At 43.0% G+C, this 20,449-nt stretch overlaps 1 protein-coding gene across 2 annotated transcripts; it reads left to right on the top strand.

The window, feature by feature from the left end:
- The first annotated feature begins 4,075 nt into the window (after positions 1–4,075).
- Positions 4,076–10,415, top strand: LOC146256968 (cholinesterase-like). 2 transcript variants are annotated; one of them, XM_084674802.1, is made up of 11 exons: positions 4,076–4,277; positions 5,281–5,407; positions 5,771–6,093; positions 6,245–6,479; positions 6,637–6,769; positions 6,860–7,011; positions 7,252–7,438; positions 7,686–7,996; positions 8,100–8,309; positions 8,551–8,699; positions 10,013–10,415. In XM_084674802.1, exons 3-11 carry the CDS (start codon positions 5,787–5,789, stop codon positions 10,105–10,107), a joined length of 1,779 nt encoding a protein of 592 aa, XP_084530928.1. In that variant the 5' UTR covers positions 4,076–4,277; positions 5,281–5,407; positions 5,771–5,786; the 3' UTR covers positions 10,108–10,415. The 2 variants fall into 2 exon arrangements, with proteins under 2 accessions (XP_084530928.1, XP_084530927.1); XM_084674801.1 differs by lacking the exon at positions 5,281–5,407.
- Positions 10,416–20,449: the final 10,034 nt, after the last annotated feature.

Genomic DNA, 20,449 nt, shown 5'->3' with positions numbered 1-20,449 from the left:
CATTCTTCACAGTTGTTCATCACTTCTACACTGGCCATGTGACCATGGAGGGAGGGAGGGAGGGAGGGAGGGAGGGAGGGAGGGAGGGAGGGAGGGAGGGAGGGAGGGAGGGAGGGAGGGAGGGAGGGAGGGGGGAAGGGAGGGAGGGAGGGAGGGAGGGAGGGAGGGAGGGAGGGAGGGAGGGAGGGAGGGGGGAGGGAGGGGGGGAGGGAGGGAGGGAGGGAGGGAGGGAGGGAGGGAGGGAGGGAGGGAGGGAGGGAGGGAGGGAGGGAGGGGAGGGAGGGGAGGGGGGAAGGGAGATGTTAGGCTTTATTAAAGTCACTGGAAGGTTGGCTGTGGTGGATTTGAGTCATGCTTGTTTCACTCTGTCAGATAGAAAGACAGGGGCCTACACACTGAAATACGCCTTTTGTAATACCAAAAAAAGTTATATATGGATTGATTTCACAATCCAAATACTATCCATCTATTCAAAATGCAGAACTGTGAGTCAAGTCAACAGTTTATACTCAAATGTTCTTTAACTTACAGGGTATAGAGGGTATAGCTGTGTAAGTCAGAGCACGTTGTTAAACGGTGATGGAGTTATTTGAGTATAAGGAGTGCACAGCAACACGTTCCATGTTGTCGTTTCAACACAGAGGCGGCAGGGGCTCTTACTGCTCTCACCAGCCCCCACTGGTCTCTTCAGAGAACCTCCCACCCTGTCTCCCAATTAACCACTCTCTTCTGATCACGGGGATTTATAACCAGTACCCCCGGCATTCAAAGTTTATCCCTCCCTTTCTTTTCCCATTTGACAAGCTTTTTGATTAATTGCCGCCCCCATTCTCTCTTCTCAGCCCCCTCCTCCACCCTGCCCCCAACCCCACTTTCTAATTACGCCTACATCTGTCTGGGATGGACACATCTGCACGAGGGCTGCATTGCCTGAGAAGGTTAACAGAAGGGAGACATGAGGGTAGAGAGGATCATGTGTGTCTGTGTGTGTATGTGTGTTATAATATGTGCAAGTGCGTGTTTGTATGTCAAGTCAAGTGTTTTTTATTGTCATATCATTCATATACGGTTATACAAAATGAAACGGGACAACATTCCTCCAGGACCATGGTGCATATACAATATAGACAACCAGTACTACATGAGGCAACAGGTATTTCACAAGGTTCCTTCATAAAACGCACATGCAAACGGGAAAATAGGCACAGTGAGACAGAGCAGCGCTGACCAGTAGATGTAAATTAAAGTAAGCAGTGCATTGAGGTAGCAGTTATTAGGTAGCAGTAAGGATACTGTGGATGTAAAACATACATCATGTGGCGTAGTATTTATAATGTGCAAGGAATTGCAAGGTATGTGTCAGTCCAGTGTCTGACGATTGAGGAGTCTGATGGCTAGGGGTAAGAAGCTGTTACACAGTCTGGCCATGAGGGGCAGAGTGCTTTGGTACCTCTTGCCAGACGGCAGGGCGATGAAAAGTTTGTGTGAGGGGTGTAATCAACAACGCTGTGGCTTTACAGATGCAACGTGTGGTGTAAATGGGATGGGGTGGAGATGATCTCAGCTGTTTGTTTGTGTACGTGAGAAGTGAGGTCCAGTGAGGCTTGGAAAGCTGTCTTTCATCTGTCTCAGACCTGTCATGGTGATCTGTTGAAGTTCATATACCGTTGCTCCATATGACACAAAGCTTCCAGCTTGAGACAGTGGAGACACTACAACCTTAAAGTACATGGTGAGTTTTGATTGTGTCACGTTTTCTTACAAGGCTGGGAAGTTGTACACTGTAGAATTTGAAAATTTGAATGTTGAAACTTGACTACCTCTTTCTGTGCCCTCATAGGAAAGTATTCTATAGAAACAATGTTTGTATAACTTTACTCCATTTCATATGAGGCCACTGTATCCTATGCCCTTCCCTCATCAAAACCACAACTCACTGGGGTAGAATAGTTCACACTAGGAAAACATGTTTGTTCAACCTTTTTATTGAGTCTTAGTTTTTCCTCAGTCATCAATTATTTTCCGTTGGACTTCATCACAACAGTGTGTGTGTGTGTGTGTGCATGTGTGTTTGCATTTGAGAAGCATATTTGACAAATTCTCTTTGTAAGGGTCTATGGTTCAAGTCTGGGTAGCAGACCAGGCTTGTTAGGGGGGGGACATATTTTACATCTTCCTATAGTTTCCAGTCATCCCCTCACTTGGGTGATGCTCTACCAGTCCACCCACCAGCCCCAGTTATTCTTGTCCCAGCTATTTTTGGTACATGTTTCAAATTGTCAACTAACTAAAATTATTTTTTAATGTTCTTTTAGCACTCCCGATTAACTGCTTATCCATCTTGCTATACTGAATCTCCCCATAGAACGCTCTCCTCCAGCCGCAACGCTTCAAGTCATGTGACTCTCACTCGCAGTGTCCGCGGCGTAGAGCTGGCAAGCCGCAAGCAGGATTGTGCAGGCTAGCAGGGGTGCAACTACCCAGTGTCAGAGGGGTATGCAGCAACAATTTTGGCGCCCCCCCCACCCCCCCAAAAAAATAAAATAATTGTGCCGGACATCATGTATAGGCTTTAAATAATAAAGGTTTATTTTAAAGTATATCAGCCACTGTAGGCCTACCATAATTATAAATAATGAAATATGTATATATAGCATAGGTATATTCTGGGCTTGAAAAATTGTGGCAACCATATTGTGACAAGTGGTAACCTAATCATCACCCCTGGCAACCACATTATTGTATCTTATTTTTTTCATGTACTTAATTTTCATTACAAATAAATCATCATTGATGGCATTCGAGCATATGCTTAGCGGATGTTTAAATTTACGTTCTGATTTGTTTACTACGTCCCCACTGTCAGACAAAGGCTAATTGTTATATTTCCCACATGCAGGGTTTTGATACAGAAATGCATTTTTCATTCGCAATGGCAAGATAAGCTTAGCCTATAACAAAACATGTTAAATTATTTCGATTTGGCATTAGAACTAATCAGACTTCATCTGTAAGCAACCCCACTTTAGCTCACGTTAGCAAACATTAGTCTGAAAACAGTCTGTTAACATGAATATTTGCACGTCTCCAAGTTTGGTAGAAAATCTGTGCATAATTGCACACTGTGCATGATTGATGTAAACCAGAGTTATTGCATTAGTTACGTTTTCCAGATTATTGTCATTTATTTTACATGCTACCTTATTTTTCTGATTTCAGCTCATCAACCTCGGTTTTGCATATTCTAAACTAGCCTTAAACCCAAATGTGGCTGCTACATTCCGTAGTTTGCGTGTTAGCAAACGCTAGCTAGTCTGTTAACATGAATATTTGCAAGCCTCCATGAGCACAAACGTCACATTTTAAATTCTACCTGTTGCCTTTAACCATCCACTTATTTACTACTACTGTTTCATCCCTTGACATGTCATGTCCCTTTCCCTATTTCCTTTTCTATTTTTAGCCGCCGAAAGCTTTTTTGCTTTGTCCATCATTTTCCATAGACGACCACTCAATACTCGTACTGCTCGCTCAGCGCTCACGGCGCCCCCGCTCCCTCTAGATGTCAAAATTCTATTTTATGAGATAGGGCGCCTACCCAAGCGGTTCTAAAATATTTTATAACATTGAGGAAATGCAGAAACGCACAACAGCAGCTATATATAGAAAATAACAAAAAAAGATGTAATATTTTTAAATTTATTAATCTTTACCATTGCTTTGGCGCCCCCATGGTGCGGCGCCCCTATGCGCCGCATATAGCGCATACCCACTTTTTGCGCCCCTGCAGGCTAGACTACACAAACACTGTTTTTGACGTGATTTAACATACTATTCAGATCGAACGAGTTGCAATAAAGTACTCATATTAAGGAAAGTATGGACTGCGTTCATAACGTGATATATCATTTTTGTTGACGTTGTCCAAGGCTCCAGATGTCATGTGGCCCTGGGCGAGTGCCCAATTGCCCTAATGGTTAATCCAGCCTTGACCATTCCATGAATCAGAATTTCACAATTTACCTTGAACAGGGCGAAATCGTGTAGGTTGCGTTGTTAGACTGGGAGTCATTTGGAAGATTGCGCAGCAACATGATACGCATGTTCTAGTTGATGCAAACAATTTCTCTCTCTTTGTCCCTCTCTCACACACACACTCACACACACTGTTGGCGACATAAAAAAAAAAATACAAAGCAGGAAGGCAAAAAGGGTGCATGAGTTGGTGGAAAACGGAGTAATATCTAGGCCTATCTGAAGTTAATACATATGACAGGGTAAGTTTAACTCTTTAAATGCTATAATTCTGCTATGTAGTTTACTACAAAGTTGTGTAGGCTACTTTAAATGTCGGTGTACTTTGCAAGTCGCATGAACGCAAATGTTGCTCAGTGCGATCAGCTTGTCTAACGTTATTTAAGTATTCTCTTTAGGCTTTTGTGTTATTTGTATTTGCATAGACAATGTAATTAAAAAACAATTCAAAATCACTCTTATTGCCAACCAGTCCCACCTGTTTTTGTTTGGCGACACTCAATAGCCTATGGCTACGGTTTTACACCTTCCAGAATGTTTGACAGGCCTATACGATAAACATTCTGTCATCGATTATTTTTAAAAGCTTTAAAAAAAAAACAACCTTATTATTTAATAACAGCCATCCCAGCTATGTAGTTGTCATGTTAAAAGTCAAAGCTTGAAAAAAGTCCAATATGATTTAAATGTGACAAGAAACGTTTGACTCACTTAGAATTAACCTTGCTGGGTCAGATTAGGTTGCAGTTGTGCAGCCCAGCGGTCACTGCCCTGTTTACTTGAACACGGAGTCCTGAGTCAGACACATCTGTCAGAAGACTCGTGTAGTCTGTTATCAAACATCCTTTTCACGAGTTCAGTAAATCTTCAGTGTTTGAATATATATGCTTTTATTGAAGCGGGGCTGGTAGCAAAGCCAAGACCGATTGGTGGAGGAGGCTGGTTGCAGAGCCAAGACCACAGAGAGAGCAGAGAAGAAAGGGGAGGTCGGGAGGGTGACAATAACATGCTAGCACGAGGACCAGAGGAACCGAAGAGACTTTACACAGAACTCGTAATTGAAAACGGGGAATTCGGTCGAATTCCTCCGCGCTTTCACTGAGCTGATGCGTATTAGTTGATTCGAGTGAAGGAGGGGTCTTGGTGCTTCCTCCTGAACTTTAGTTAATATAACTCAATTTAAATAGCAATGCTTACACAAGTGAAATGTGCTAATTTATTGCAATCTGACACAAACCAAATCAGACTACTAGACCACGTCCCTGGCGAAAAGCAACAATAGGCAAACTGGAATGAGGGGAGAACAGAAGCTACACTTGAGGGATCTTTTCTCACTCTCCACGCATTAAAGTTAACCCACTAACGTCACGCAGTAAGTAGAGTGTGTGGAATCAAAAAATAAAATGTTTCATTAGAAAGATGACCTTTAATAGGTATGCATACATGCAGCATTTGGTTTGCGAAATAGTTAATTCGCCTTTCTGGATTCGTCGCGGTCACTCTCAGAATAATTCGAAAACGTGGCTTTGCTGTTTTGTCTTAAATCAATTGCCGTGTTTTACAATTATATATTACTTATTGCATTAGCATGCGTAAAATGGGCCACAACAGAAGCACATGCGCGCAGTCATTTAATACATATACACACCTCATATAGGTTCTCATCTGACAAACTCTGTCCTGTGTATGAATTTCTGCCTTAATGTGACTTGCTTTTGTATTTTCTTCCCCCAAGACCTAAAGGTGTGTTTATGGCAACCCAGATTCCAGCCCACATTACCATCATCCTGTCACTTTTGTTGCTCCGCCTTCTCACCCTGACTTCAGCTACTCAGGATGACCTCATTGTGGCTACAGCCAAAGGTAGAGTCCGGGGGGTGCGTCTCTCAGTGCCAGGGAGTGGATCCATATTGGCATTCCTGGGAATCCCCTATGGAAAACCACCCGTCGGGAAGCTAAGATTCCAAAGCCCAGAGCCAGTGGAAGAATGGGCAGGGGTGAAGGATGCTACACGCTTTCCCAATTCATGCTGCCAACCTCTGGATACAGCCTTTCCTGGTCATTCACACACACCCACATGCCTAATTTACAATTCATGGAAACATGCTCAATGGACAGCCACCCACAAGCACACACAAACAAACACACCCTATTTACCTGTACATAAAGTATCTGTGCATGCATTGGTAATGCTGCCTTTCATGGACAGGGTTCCAAGGTACTGAGATGTGGAATGCCAACACCCAGATGAGTGAGGACTGCCTCTACCTCAATGTCTGGACCCCCTGCCCCACCCACCCACGGTCCAGCACATACTCATTGGCTCCTGTGATGGTGTGGATCTATGGAGGCGGGTTCACTTCAGGGACGTCCAGTCTGAACATCTATGATGGACGCTTCCTCAGCAAATCAGAAGATGTTGTTGTGGTGTCCATGAACTACAGGTAAGGCAACGTCAAATCTTTCACCAGCTCAGAGCAAGTATACATACAGTATCTACTGTAAATCTAAACAAAGGAGGCACATGGTTCTATCTATGCAAACGGTATGTCAACGTATTGTAGGTAGGATATAATGAACTTAAGTTGTGATTGAACACAGACTGGGAGCCCTCGGCTTCCTAGCTCTCCCTGGTGCTCCTCGTGTCCACGGAAACAGTGGATTACTGGACCAGCAATTGGCTCTTCGTTGGGTAATGGAAAACATTGAAGCTTTTGGAGGCGACCCGTCAAAGGTAGCAATAAAGCTAAATGTCGTCAGGCCATTGCATCAAGTCAAGGTCCAGAAAAAAGGACGTTGTCAGTCGTTTTGTGTCTGATCTCAGGTGACGCTGTTTGGGGAAAGTGCTGGAGCAGGGTCGGTGGGTATCCACCTTCTCTCTCCAGGGAGCCAGGGGCTCTTCCATAGAGCCATACTGCAGAGTGGGTCGCCCAATGCCCCATGGGCGTCACTGAGCCAGGCAGAGGCCTGGAACAGGTACACATACACAGAGCAAATATCAACATGAAAATCGACATATTTAAATACGATATTTTCTTAATTCTTCATCTGTTAAGGAATTTTCCCCACATGGTTGTTAAGTTAAAAGGCAATGTCCTACAAACACATGTACACCCACTCACACAAGCATTACCTACTTTAGCTGACTTTTGGGGGGCTACCTGTGACATGCAATCAGACACACAGGCTGTGACGGTCTTTCTTTGCCGGCGGCAGGTCATGGAGCCTGGGGAAGGCTCTGGGTTGTCCCCTCTCCTCCCTAGCAGAACTGGAGCCATGTCTGCAGGAAGCTCCTGTTGATGACATCCTCCTCCACCAGTTTAATGTTCTCAGCAGCCCCTCACTTATAGGTATACCTTTCCACCCAGTTGTGGATGGAGACTTCTTACCAGACCATCCTGAGGTACAGTATGCATGTACTGTGTGTGTGTGTGTGTGTGTTTGGTGGTGCCTACAATTTAAATGCTGTCAAAATCCATTTGGAACATGGTTTAATTAAACTAGGGGGGGGGGGGAAACGTAAGGAAAACGGTTTCTTCTCAGTCTTAGATGAGTTTGACCATTGTTACAAGCATTTCCTCCATCTGATCGCTGATAATCTCTGAACGCTGATTAAATAAGATATTTGTATCTGTTTGTATAAAACCCAGGTCCTGCTCCAAAGTGGAAACTTCAAGAAGACTGATGTTCTGGTTGGTCTAAACAAGGATGAAGGGACTTTCTTCCTGCTTCAAGGGGTACCAGGATTTGACATCACTGGCCAGAGCCTGATCAGCAAAGACGACTTCCTGGAAGGGCTGAAATTAGCACTGCCACAATTCAATGATGTTTCGAGAGAAAAGGTGGCTTCAAGCTACCTCTCTTGGGCAAATGAGAGTAGCAGTGCAAAATATCGTGACACACTTGCCAGTATAGTGGGTGACTGGTTCTTTAACTGCCCATTGTTAAACTTTACCCACAGGTAAGGAGGGAGAGAAAGGACAGAGTTGAGTCGAGTTCTACGTTTTTTCACAAAGACTGAAGGGTCTTTTGGGCTTACACATTTGTGGTTTGTTTCACAACAGGTATACAGAACATGGGGGTAAGTCCCACCTTTATCTGTTCAACCACCACTCCTCAGCCAATCCCTGGCCAGCGTGGATGGGCGTCATGCATGCCTACGAGATTGAGTTTGTCTTTGGAATTCCGCTGAATAGCAGTCTGGGATACACGTATGAGGAGGTAGCTCTAAGCAAGGGGCTTATGAAGCGTTGGGCTAACTTTGCCAGAACTGGGTATGTTAGATTTGCTACACGCTCACACACGGATCTCTTAATAGATCTCTCAAAGTTCTACTCACAAATAAATCAAAGTATCTAATATAATTGTAAAAATCTGTATTCGTTTGCGTGCATGTCTTCTCATGACCATGCACAATGTTTATATTTATGACGCAATATTTGGATATGTATCATAAATACCTCCATGGGGCAATGTACCCAATGTATATGCAGTCACCTATTCTTTTTTTGGTAGGAACCCAATGCTGTCAGATGGGGATTGGCCCATGTTTACCTTGGAGCAGCAGGAATACATCAGGCTGGACAGCGGCCCACCTCTCCTTCAGAGGAAGATGTTTGCTGAGCGCTGTCAGTTCTGGGACTTCTTGGTCCCCACCATGAATGGTGGGTCAGACACACACACACACACACACACACAAACCCACCCACCCTACTACAGTTCAAATGCATACAAAAGCTGTCATTACAGCCGTAATGAAAGCGAAGATATACACTTAGACCTAAGTCTACCGCACACATACTGTAGGCTTGGCATGGAAAAGTGGGTGGTAGTGCGTCACGGCCCTCCAGGGGCCTCTCTCCTACTTTGAGTGTAGCCTGTGAAGGAGCATCATGGTTGAGTTACCCGTGACTCCCCCTCTTCTCTGGAGCTCTGGAGCTCTGAGTGGGAGTGAGGTCAGTCTTCACTTCACAGCACTGACTTTTCATGTTAAATACAACTCATACACCCCTGCACTGATCTTATTATGAACACACACACACCTCATTAAATGAGCAGTATGTATAGGAGGCCTGTTTGTTTTGAAGACAAATTATTATGAATATCCTCTGGTTTACATTTCCTGCTTTTTGTTTGGGTGAATTCTCAGGTCAAGTTGCTGGTTGTCCAAGTTCTTAGTCATTCATTAATCACCTGAAAATGAGAAAGAGAGAAGTCGTCCCCTTTATTTTAAGAAGGCATTTGTGTTTTATGGGAATACATATGAAACGGATGAGAAGACAAGGCAACGGCCTTTCCTTTTTTGGGATAGCTGGTTTTATTTAAGTAGTATTTAGGCTCTGTTTATGCACGTGTATGCTGTGTTGTATTTGGCAAAATACCATAGTTTGTAGGATCAGCTTTTAGTCTACTGTGCGATAAAGTGTGGGTGACACAGCTGTGCATGCACACACACACACACTGCCCCGTCTGTCTGTATGTCTGTTTGTATTGCTAGCTAGTTATCTATTTGTGTAGCTGGCTAGTTATCTAAAGCTATGTTCCGCGAGGTCAAATTTGTTCGTAAATTGAATCAGTTGAATTGGAATTTTAGTGGCCCCCTGTTTGTGTGTGTGTGTTTGGTGTGTTTGATCAAGGACCTGGGTGACGGGCATCGAGTGTGCATTAGTGCTTCTGGCCTTTGTAATCCCAGGAAGCGGAATTGAATTTGACGTTGAGATGGAAAGAATCAATTGTGTCTAATTCCAGTGCACACAGCCTTCCTCTGGGGCTTGTGCTTAGTTGCACAGATTGGTAAAAGTTTTCACTCCTTAAACCCGTACATACACACACACAGATTCAAGTAAATGAAGTTACGTTTGTCATGGTGCACACACACACACACACACCTAACTCCCCACCCCTCACCCCAAACATCACTAATTCTAATGAAGCCAAATTAACGTTGCCCTCCTTGACATTCTCTTTCTCCATGCAGATCTCCGGTCATGTTCATGTAGTCGGCAGCATGTTAACAGCTGTGTTCTCCTGGCGTTGGGTTTGCTCGTGTTCATCTTTGGAGTCCTGCAATGAATGCGACAGTCATCGTATACAATGAGGGCTGAGAATATATATTGCAACATACTATAGTGTTTTTTTTTGGTACAACTAACCTAATAGACTGAGACATGTACATGTAAATGTTATGGTTTGAGAAATTAACTGATAATCAATTTCTATTAATGAACCTGTTGAGGATAACTAATGCAGACATGATTGAACAGGTTGCTGTACCATGGTGTGACCTAACTGTGATCTGTTTTACAAAGAAACATTTCATATCAGTATATCTGCCTCCGTCAGTAATGCACCCATGCAATAAATAACACATTCTATTTTAATATTTTAATCTCAATTCTTACCTTTCTCTCCTTCTCTGTCTCTCTGACTGGCATTCTGTTGCTAGGTGATGAGTGTTCTTTCACTCCAATAAAGTCACATGGTAAGTGGTCTTTTAGTAGAAGGGATAGAAACCACTGATTGCTTTGGAATAGAACACACCCAGCCACATATACACATATCAGGTTATGTGACATCCCCGGGTAAGTTAACTCCCCAGCTGACATCCAGCGTTGTAGCAACATTGCCAGTAGGTTGCTGCACCATTGTGAATCAGCTGGTGGGTTAATTTACCCGGTTATGTTGCATAACCTGCTTTCTGGAATACCCCCCCTGATCTGAAAGCCCATCCCCATAATAGCACTTTTTCTATTGTCATTGTGTACATGCAAGTTGCACTCCCATGAGAGTAGACTTATGTAAACACTCAACGAGTTAAATAAATATTCCTGTTGTTTAATTAAAACTTTGCAATATGCTGTGTCAAATCACCCCAGCCTTGTGTCAGTACAGTACAGTGTTGGAGGACCATCATTCTTCCTCACTGTCAACTGCTTTCAGTGAAGGCTCTCAAAGTATTTCCCATGCATTAAACTCTTGGTGAAGTGTTTATGCTGGTTGAAGACATTGTGTTTCATAAACAAGCGTTTCAGTATAGGTGTCTGTTGATTTAGGGCCATACCATTGTACAGTAAGTGTAACAATTAATTGAATGACTATCTCTGTGTAATGTCCACACAATTCCTTTTCTTGTTCACATTTTATTTAGCCTTAAAATGTGAGTTTTCACATTTTCTTCAGCTGTGAAGGCAACAAGAGCATAAACAATACTGCTAAGGAAAGGTCACAAGCAAATGTTGATTCAAAACTCATTTGGTGTTGGCACAAAATTAAATGCTTTGTTTGAACAATCATTCATACGATTAAAAATCCTGTGAAGCAGAGGTAATTTCATTATTTTCTCAGTTATTTTTCACTGATTTGTTATTTATTTTGATCGGGGATTGTCCGTAAAAAATAAAAAAAACAATACATATATATATATATATATATATATATATATAATTTGTATTCGAGATGCACATTGCTTTGTTAAATGCCATTGCCATTATGTCTAGCCATTGCTCCCCCCCCCCCCCCACACACACACACACACACAAACGCTTGCATGAACAAACATGCACACAGACCTCGTTCCTTGCAGTGTGACCTCTTGAAAGTGATTCGGCATAAGATGCAAAGTGTGTGTGTGAGTATTTGATGTGTGTTTGGACTGTATGCGTAGATGAGAGAAAAGGAGATGGAGTATTTGTGAAAACTTGACAGTCAGCATTAGCAGTGAAATCATGGTGCCCCTATTTATTGAAACGTATGGCCTTTTCCAAAAAGAGAAAGAACATTGTGTATAGTATCTCTCTCAAGATATTTTGAGGTCTGTATCATGCATGACAGGAATAGAAAATGAACAGTATTACTGTCTTGTGTCGAACACGGCCATTAAAGTTTGAAATGTGTTCACCTGCAGTATCATGTCCATTTTTTTCAGCCCTCTGATGGTTTTGCAGAGTCACTCACACCCTCACTCATACATACCATCATGGGTTTAGATGTTGGTCTTTGTGCATATTTGACACTTTTATATGATTATTTACAGTATTAATAACAGGATGGTTATTTAGTCATTTTAATCTCTGTCAAAGTGCTGTTAGAATTCCGTTTATGTATCTGACATGTTGATGTTGAAGATAAAATGTGATTCATGTTGGTGTCACTATCTGATTAGAAAGACGAATGAGCTGGAAGAAAGCAACTGCACTTTGTGACATCGAAAATTACCTTTGCAAAGTTCTGGCCAGTCAAAACATGACAAAGAGCTGTCATGAGTGAACACCTCATTGTTTTTGTTATCATGCATCAAGAAAGAGGAAGGAGGAGAGGGGAAGGGAGGAGAGGCAGAATGAAAAAAGAGAGAGAGAAAGAGTTGTATTATCATCCTTGTTTTTTCTGCTGTGCTTAAAACCCTGCCTCACTAAACTAAATGCACACACACCCACACATACACACGTAACGCAAACCCACAACCTTGACTTTAATTAAAGAGCTAATTGTAAATCCAAAGCCGAGATGGATTTAGACCAACAGTTTTGGTCTCTCCTCCTCCTTTCTCTCACTCAGTTGTTCCTTTGTTCCCGGGCCACGTCTGGGTCAGTTAGGGAGGCTTATCAACCGGGTCTGAGGCCGGCTGGCAGTTAGAGAAAAAAGGGAAGAGAGAGGCTGGTTTAATTTCAGCTCCAATACAAGAGGGGGGGGGAACAGACACAGAAATAGAGAAAAAGGATAAAAAAAATAGTGATTTTGGCTCTCATGAAAACATTATTTCACAGGGCAACATTTGGAGAAAACTCTAGCCAAGTCTATTTTGAATCTTTCCGGCAAAATCTCTGGGTCTTTTTCCTGTGCCAGTTACACCAATTATAAATCCAAATGTTTGTAGAAAACTGGAGGCCTTTTTTAAGCCAAAAGGACTGTTGGTTTTCAGAATATCACCTTTATGATTTGGACCGATAGACTCCACCCCCAGCTCGCATTGGTCACCAGGGACAGGCCATCTGATTGGTCCTTGGTACAAAACATCAAGGAACAAACACAACGGCAATGTGTGAGTTGATCTGACCTAAACTGTCAGCAGGAACAGAGACGCATCATTCAAATGAGACAGACGATTACAAGAAGGGAGAGAGTAGGGGAGAGAGAAAAGGAGACACTTTCAAAGTGATATGGGATTTTTTGACATTGAACAACAGAAGCGGAGGCCAGGGGAGTTTTAAAAGGTTTATGACAAGGAAAAGCAGCGGGATCTGGTTTTTAAAATAATCACTTCACCAAGATTGAACAAGTTTGATAACAATTCTCCTAGCTCATGTTTTTATGCATAGGCTACGAGGTAGTTTTATGATGGCTGAGGTGGTAATTGTTTGAAACAGAGTGGGAAGTATTACATATTTTTTGTGTATCGGTAGATTGACACCCTCTTCTCCCTTGTGTTCTACACCTTTGGTGCAATGCATTTTTACCATGCATTCAGTGCCGCTTGAACAGAAACCGAGCCTATGCTCCTTAAATCTTTTCATTTCTAAAGCTGCGATTCGTCTTAATAAGAAAGGCAGTAACACAAAGGAAGACTTTGTTTTTTTAGCTTCTGTGCATCGTAACTGTACAGGGAGTCTTCTCCGTTCTTTAATGTCTCAGCTCTCTTTCGCTCCCTCTTTTTCTTTCTCAGTTTTTTTCTGTCTCTTGCCTTCTCTCTCTGACACACACACACTTTCTCAATTTTTCTAACTCTCTGAATTTAGAGCTTATTTGGAGTGTGTCTACTTCGATGGAAGTTGGATTTTGTGTGTATGTGTGCTACTTTGAAGTGAGATTTTTAGCCAGGTAGACTCTAGTGATGGTCTTCAAAGCCAGATGGATCAACTAAGCTGAATCAGCAAAGATTAAGAATGGAAAATTAAGAGTGAGGATATACAGCACTGTATATGTGTTTGCTTGTGTGTGTCTGCGTGTGTTGCATGTCTCAGTAATGATCAAGACTTCAAGGAATAGTAATGCAATAGTAAAATACCTGCTGCAAGTATATTTGTGCAACAAGGTCAATAACATGGCAGTTGTACTCACACTAACATACATGAGGACTGACAGAGAACTTCACTTAAACACTCTGCCTGTACACATTGTCCTAGACCCTAGCACATGTTTCTGCACTGGGTCACATTACCCATCTCCCTAAAAGAAAAGGTTTGAGGTCAAATCTTTCCAAGTCAAAACACTGTTAAAAAAAGGCCTACATATGGTCTTGGTTATGAGGAAAACTATACATTTTCGACCTCAACTCTCATTCTCTGTGCATGAGGCTTTATTTGCTGTCCTCCTTTCCATCTGTGAGTCAAAGCATAGATGACCTTGTGGTGGACTGTCAACAGAGACCAGATGAGTGACACACACATGCATACTCACACTTACATTTACTCACATTGGCTTAAGGGCAATATCGTCATATTCTTATGATGTCATTGATTTGTCTGTGATTTGCCTATCCTCATGGACCCTTTTTTTTGAGAGAGAGGGGAGAGGGGGAAAAAGAGAACGATGACGGAGACACAGGGAGAGGTTGAGTGAGGTCTGTGGCTTACAGATTTAGTAATTGCTATGGTTTGTGTAATTTCATTTGTGAAAATTGTCCATATGCTCCTGTCCAAGGTTCCAATCATCTCTGTCTCTCTCTCTCTCCCTTTCTATTCCTTTTCTTCCCCCCATCCTTGGACTTGGCTGGAGTAGGACAGATAAGGGTGTGCGTCATTGACATTGACAGGAGATGGAGGGATGAGGGGAATTGGGAGGAGAAAATAACAGGTCTTTCTTTCTTGCCGTCAATCTCGGGGCCGAATTTCCTTATCTGGCCTCCATCTCCGTCAGACGTGCTGGGGTTAAGGGAGGACTGCATCACTCAACACTCACAGTTGAATTATTCAAATGGATGTTTTAAGTGTACATGTCAAGTCCACCTGTTTAAACCTGTGAAGAGAAATTAGGTAGCGTGAAGTTTCTCCGTGTCCGAAACAAAGTTTGTGCGTGTGTGTGTGTGTGTGTGTGTGTGTGTGTGGGGGGGGGGGGGTAGTGTGTGTGTCTTGGTGTTTTGGAGAGGACGAGAAGGGGGAAAGAGAAAAGGGAGAAGAGGAAATGAAGAAAAAGTGTGATCAAAGTATTTTTGGGCTTGGAGCCTGAGCCCTCATCTTCTCATCCCCAGAACTGAGCTACACTATCTGCTGAGCCACTAGTGTCCCAGCAAGCAGGCACAGCTGTCAATAACACACACATGTACGCAGGCACACACACACACAGTCTTTTAAGGATTGATATCACCTCAGGTTCTTAAAAATCGAGTCCTCTAGATACCTGAAGGAATCTCTTTAAACTTTAAACACACACACGTACCCTCAGACACACACACACACACACATCCACACACTCTCACACACACGCACACATGTGACAGATCCCCCCATTCAGAGTGGTCCCCATTTTGCCCGATTCTGAAGCTTTGAATCACCCTTCAAACCCCCATCACCCCCCACTACACATCCTCTCCTCCTCTTCTTTCACTTTTCCCCTCAGCTCTTTAGAAACCTTTGCTCAGGGAAACTAAATCTATAATCAGCTTAGTCTTGTTGATGCATCAGACATTTTTAATCAGCGATATTGAAAAGAGAACAGCTCCCAGCTAAGGAGCTTGGCATAGCGAGGGAGGAAAAGGAAGAAAAAGGGGGAGAGACGAAGGGACGAAAGCGACAGACCGACGATTTGTTTCATTCATCATTTCACACGGCAGCTTCAGACCCTGAAATCAGAACCCGGGTGTTGGAGTTAGTATGAGCTGTCTGCCCGGAGACTGGGAGATTGGCGATTACGTCAGTAGTTTTGCTAGATGGAGTGAGTGAAAGACTGGAAAACACTTTGTTTAGTCCTTTGTTTCGATTTGTCCTCTGCCAGGTGAACACTCGTGACATCATCCTCTGCTCTGGTCCAGTTCAGTTAGGCCCAATGAATGGTTGGAAGAAGGGTGACACTTTGCATACTGTGTTAACACATATGGTAACATTGTTAGAATTGCTATGAAGTTGCAGTTCATTGGGGTTAAGCGTAACAGGTCATTATGTGTTATTGGTGAAACTTGGTATGGCGAAGGTTAGGCTTTCCAGGGGTAAATGGATGTTAACGTTTGATCTTGTGATGGTGACTTAAACTTCAACTCCTGCTTTACAATATTTACTTACCCCTTACACCCCTCCCCCATACTGTGCATTCTTATACTTTTGTAATTATCGGGCGGCGCTGGTTCAAGCATGAGACCTTAAGATAACACGCTGTCAGTCAGCAGCACAGTCATATCACACAGTCTTTTTGTCCTTATAGCAGGGTGGTTTATGCAATACCTGGAACTGAGCCACACTCTGACATTGTCCCAGTACGACGCAGGTGTATTGCCTCTTCCTTATTGCCTCCACCACCCTGGCTTCCACCCTTGGTTCTGTCTCTCTATCTGAAGGGGGGATGTGTATCACTGCTCTCTGCCACAGATGTCGAGACAGTGTCTCAGTTGGGTTACCTGCAGAGAGCCGGTGCAAGCAAAACCATATATGCCAGGAATGTGTTTAAAATGTTCAATAGTGTTCTTTTTAACTTACTACTGAGTACTCCTAGTTACTACTCCTATCGCTAACTCTAAACCATACAATTCCCATGTAATATGATGTCATTGCTAAAGATAGTCACATGAGATACACAAGGTTTGGAAACCCTTTCACATGTGTTTAGCTTGAATCCAAGTGAGTTTGAGTATCTGAAGTTTTGACGCTCCGCCAGTCTCTGAGACTGTCTTTTGTGTTATGGTTACACCTGACCTGCCCTACGTTTTATTAAGCTGTTTGCCTTTACTCTCTACATTTGTAAAAGTGTTGGAGTTTTCAGAGCATCTGTACCGTAAACAGGTTTTTAAACTTTAAAGCTTTGATAAATCAATACAACTGCATTTGTCTGTTTCGCTGTCACCTACTGATGCATCCAGATAGAGTGCGGTGAAGGGTTGCGATTCTTCCCGGCTTTTCTGAAACGCTTGAAATGTAGTCTCCTTCAGAGTGACTGTTCTGCAGAGAGGAAGGAACAAGTTGTAATGGTTTCCCATCGATTGAGGGGGGTGAGGTGGGCAAGGGGGGGTCGTCGCTTAGCGAGGCAATGTTTCCGCCCTGCTCTGTATTCATGTAATGGGCTGTATATTTATTTACACACAAAACCAATGGGCCGGTCCGATCCATTCTAACTTCATTCCTGTGTGGATCAATCAGATTAAGGAGAACCAAGAAGGTCACTGTGTGTGTTTATCATACAGGGGAACAGCAAGGAAGTCTATAGTGTGCATCTGGCCATATAGCACTGCCTCTGTGTGTGTGTGTGTGTGTGTGAGTGTGTGTGTGTGTGTGTGTGTGTGTGTGTTTGTGAGAGAGAGGCTGCTGATAGTTTAAATGATTAATTTCTAAACTTCAGCAGTGGCCAAATTATTTCATCACAGTCCCACTGTGTGGTTTATCTCGATCTCAGGTTCATGTTACTCCAAGAATGGCTGTGTCTTATCTCAGCCTCCTCTCCCCCTCTGCCGACACATACACACAAACCGTGAATACACCCTTAATTATACATAAATATGAACACACACATACAGAAAAGAAAATGCATGCAGACACAAGCACACAAACACCCACACACACACACACTACTACCTTCCCCATACACACCACACACTCTACACAAACACCACCCAGTTGGATAGGTGGAAGGAACGCACCTCTTCCATGAATCTAAAGAGATCGATTAAAGCATGACTGTCTGTTCTTGAGGCCTCAATCCACACACACTCTCCAGGTGCGTTTGTGTCATGTTGCTCATCTGACCCACTTTGTTGTTTACAGAACAAAGATGGATTCTGAAGTCCAAAAGTGATTGACCGGAGGGAGTGTACACTGTATTGCTTAACCGGCATGGTCCTGAAGTAAAGGGACTAAATGTTAATGTATTGGCAGTTATGAAGGTTTGTCTGCAATTGCTTGCTGTAACAGGTCAGGGTAATGCTGCAAGTGATGCTGTCTTCCAATTATTTTGGTTTTATATGATATTGTTTTTCGTTCTATGTGTTGCATCCCCCCTTATTGATTGAAGCTCATTCATTTTAAGATGGTAAAGGGCGTGAGTCACACTTCACTCTTTCCCTCTCTCTCCCTCGCTCCATGGATGTAGAAGATCCCTTTCACTCTTCCTAAAACAGTTTACCTCATTAGAGGTACTGTGTAGATTCACATTTAATTTAATCATCCTTTCACCCATATAAATATGTTCTATGAAATATACTTTTGTTGCTTCAGTTGGCAAAATGACATTTTTTCATCACATAATATACAGTACTTGGGACAAAACCCAATTTCATCAATAGTAAATCTAATGACCAGGACACTGTCCAAGCTTGAGGCCTGATATGTGTATCCATGTACGCGCGTGTGTGTGTGTGTGTGTGTGTGTGTGTGTGTGTGTGTGTGTGTGTGTGTGTGTGTGTGTGTGTGTGTGTGTGTGTGTATGTGTGTGTGTGTGTGTGCGTGCGTGTGTGTGAGTGACCTTGGAGTCTTGATTAGTCTTTGAGCTCAGGAATGGGAGATTCATTGTGTGATCCACAGTAGACTTCCTCCACATCTCTTTACAGGACGTCTCAAGATAGTAAATCACCCCTTGCCTCTCCTCTACTCTTTACCTCTCTTCTCTTTATCTTCACCTGCATCATTCCATTCATCTGTCTATTATCTCGAAGAATTCTTGAATGGTTATAGTAAGTACGTTCTCAGGACTTTAGTTCATTGGAAAAGCCTGTGCTTTTTTGTCAAGTAATTGTCGACGTGTATTCAATTGTTTGAATTATATTTTTTGAGGAAGCATGGATTGTTATAAAAATTGCTGTTCAAGGTTTGACACTGGAGTTTCAAGATGGTCCCAAACCGTGTTAAATGTATCCACAATTCCATGAATGCTAATATAAACGTTAGCCGCATTAGCTTGTTAGCTCAGCGGATGCAACCAGGTTAGCCAAAAAATATTAGCCACGCTTAGAGGAATGCAAAGCTCTGTTAACTGCAGGCTAATGTGCCCCTGCATCTACGTTAGCTGGTGCAGCGAGCTTCTGGCAGGCCCCTGCAGAATAGTTTCTAATATTAGCCTCACGGCGCAGGCTAAAGTGTCTGTAAGAGTCTGGTGATTGCAGAGGAGTGAGACATGTCTGTTCACAGGCTTCCAGGGTTTCAGACACACACAGGCACACACACACAAACACACACACAAATATACACAAACCCTGCGGTCTCCTAGGTTGACAGGGGACAGCACTAGACTGTGGGTGGGTCATATGGGACTGGGTAGCTGGCTAAAGAGTGTGTGTGTGTGTGTGTGTGTGTGTATGTGTGTGTGACGGAGTGGGGGAATGGTAAAGAGAATGGGGTGAGGGAGCAGAGTTATAATCACAAACTGCCATGGATTTCCCGATGGCTCCTCAATAGCACCTCACGCACACACATGCTAAACAGATGTTAAAACGATAAACACAGTATTTGACCGAATCCAGCATGCAACACACACAAAAATATTCATTTTCAATACTCTGTCAAAAAGAGACACATATCTACTTATTCATACATTGATTTAATGTATTTATTGTATGGTAATGTTATACTTTGAATGTAGCAGGCGTGTACATGGTTGTTTGTGTGTCAGTGTGTGTCGTTGAGAGGGAAGGTGAGATAAATTAAAACAGTGAAACAGAAAGAACACATTTGAAGAGACTATAAGGGAGAATGATAAAGACAATGAGACGAGAGAGATACAAAGGAAAGGTAGAGAAAGATAAGTGCGAGGAGGGAGGGGGAGAGAAGGTAGAGAGAAAGAGAGTAAGAGAGAGAAAGAGAGAGCGAGAGAGACAGAGAGAGAGAGAAAGAAAGAAAGAAAAGAAAGAAAGAGGAAAGAGAGAGAAAGAGAAGAGAGAGGAAATAGAGAGAAGAAGAGAGGAGGGAGAGAGAGAGGATGGAGAGAGATTAGGAGGCTGTGCCCTCATCCTGTCTCCTGCAGTTTTAAGTCAGGCTCTGGGTCATTAATCAGCCTATCAAAGCAGAGTCTGGGGGAATTAATCGCTCCTACTGAAGAGGAATTAAACACACACACGTTTTGGGGTATATGTATACACACTCACATGCATGCACACACACACACACACACACTCTCTCACACACACACAACCATGCTCACACCCACTCTCTTAAACTGACAAACACACAAACACACACACACAGGCACACACACAGCTTATTATCTAAACAGCTCTGTGTGAAATTGCACTGGGTTGATTTTCTGCTCTAACTCCTTTTAACGCAGAGAGACATGAGGTTAGACAGAA

The sequence above is a fragment of the Hypomesus nipponensis genome, chromosome 15, assembly GCF_054491055.1.
Source record: "Hypomesus nipponensis isolate SF chromosome 15, ASM5449105v1, whole genome shotgun sequence".
Taxonomy (NCBI): Eukaryota; Metazoa; Chordata; class Actinopteri; order Osmeriformes; family Osmeridae; genus Hypomesus; species Hypomesus nipponensis.
Note: the sequence above shows the minus strand (reverse complement) of the source record. Positions and strands in the feature narration are given on the sequence as shown.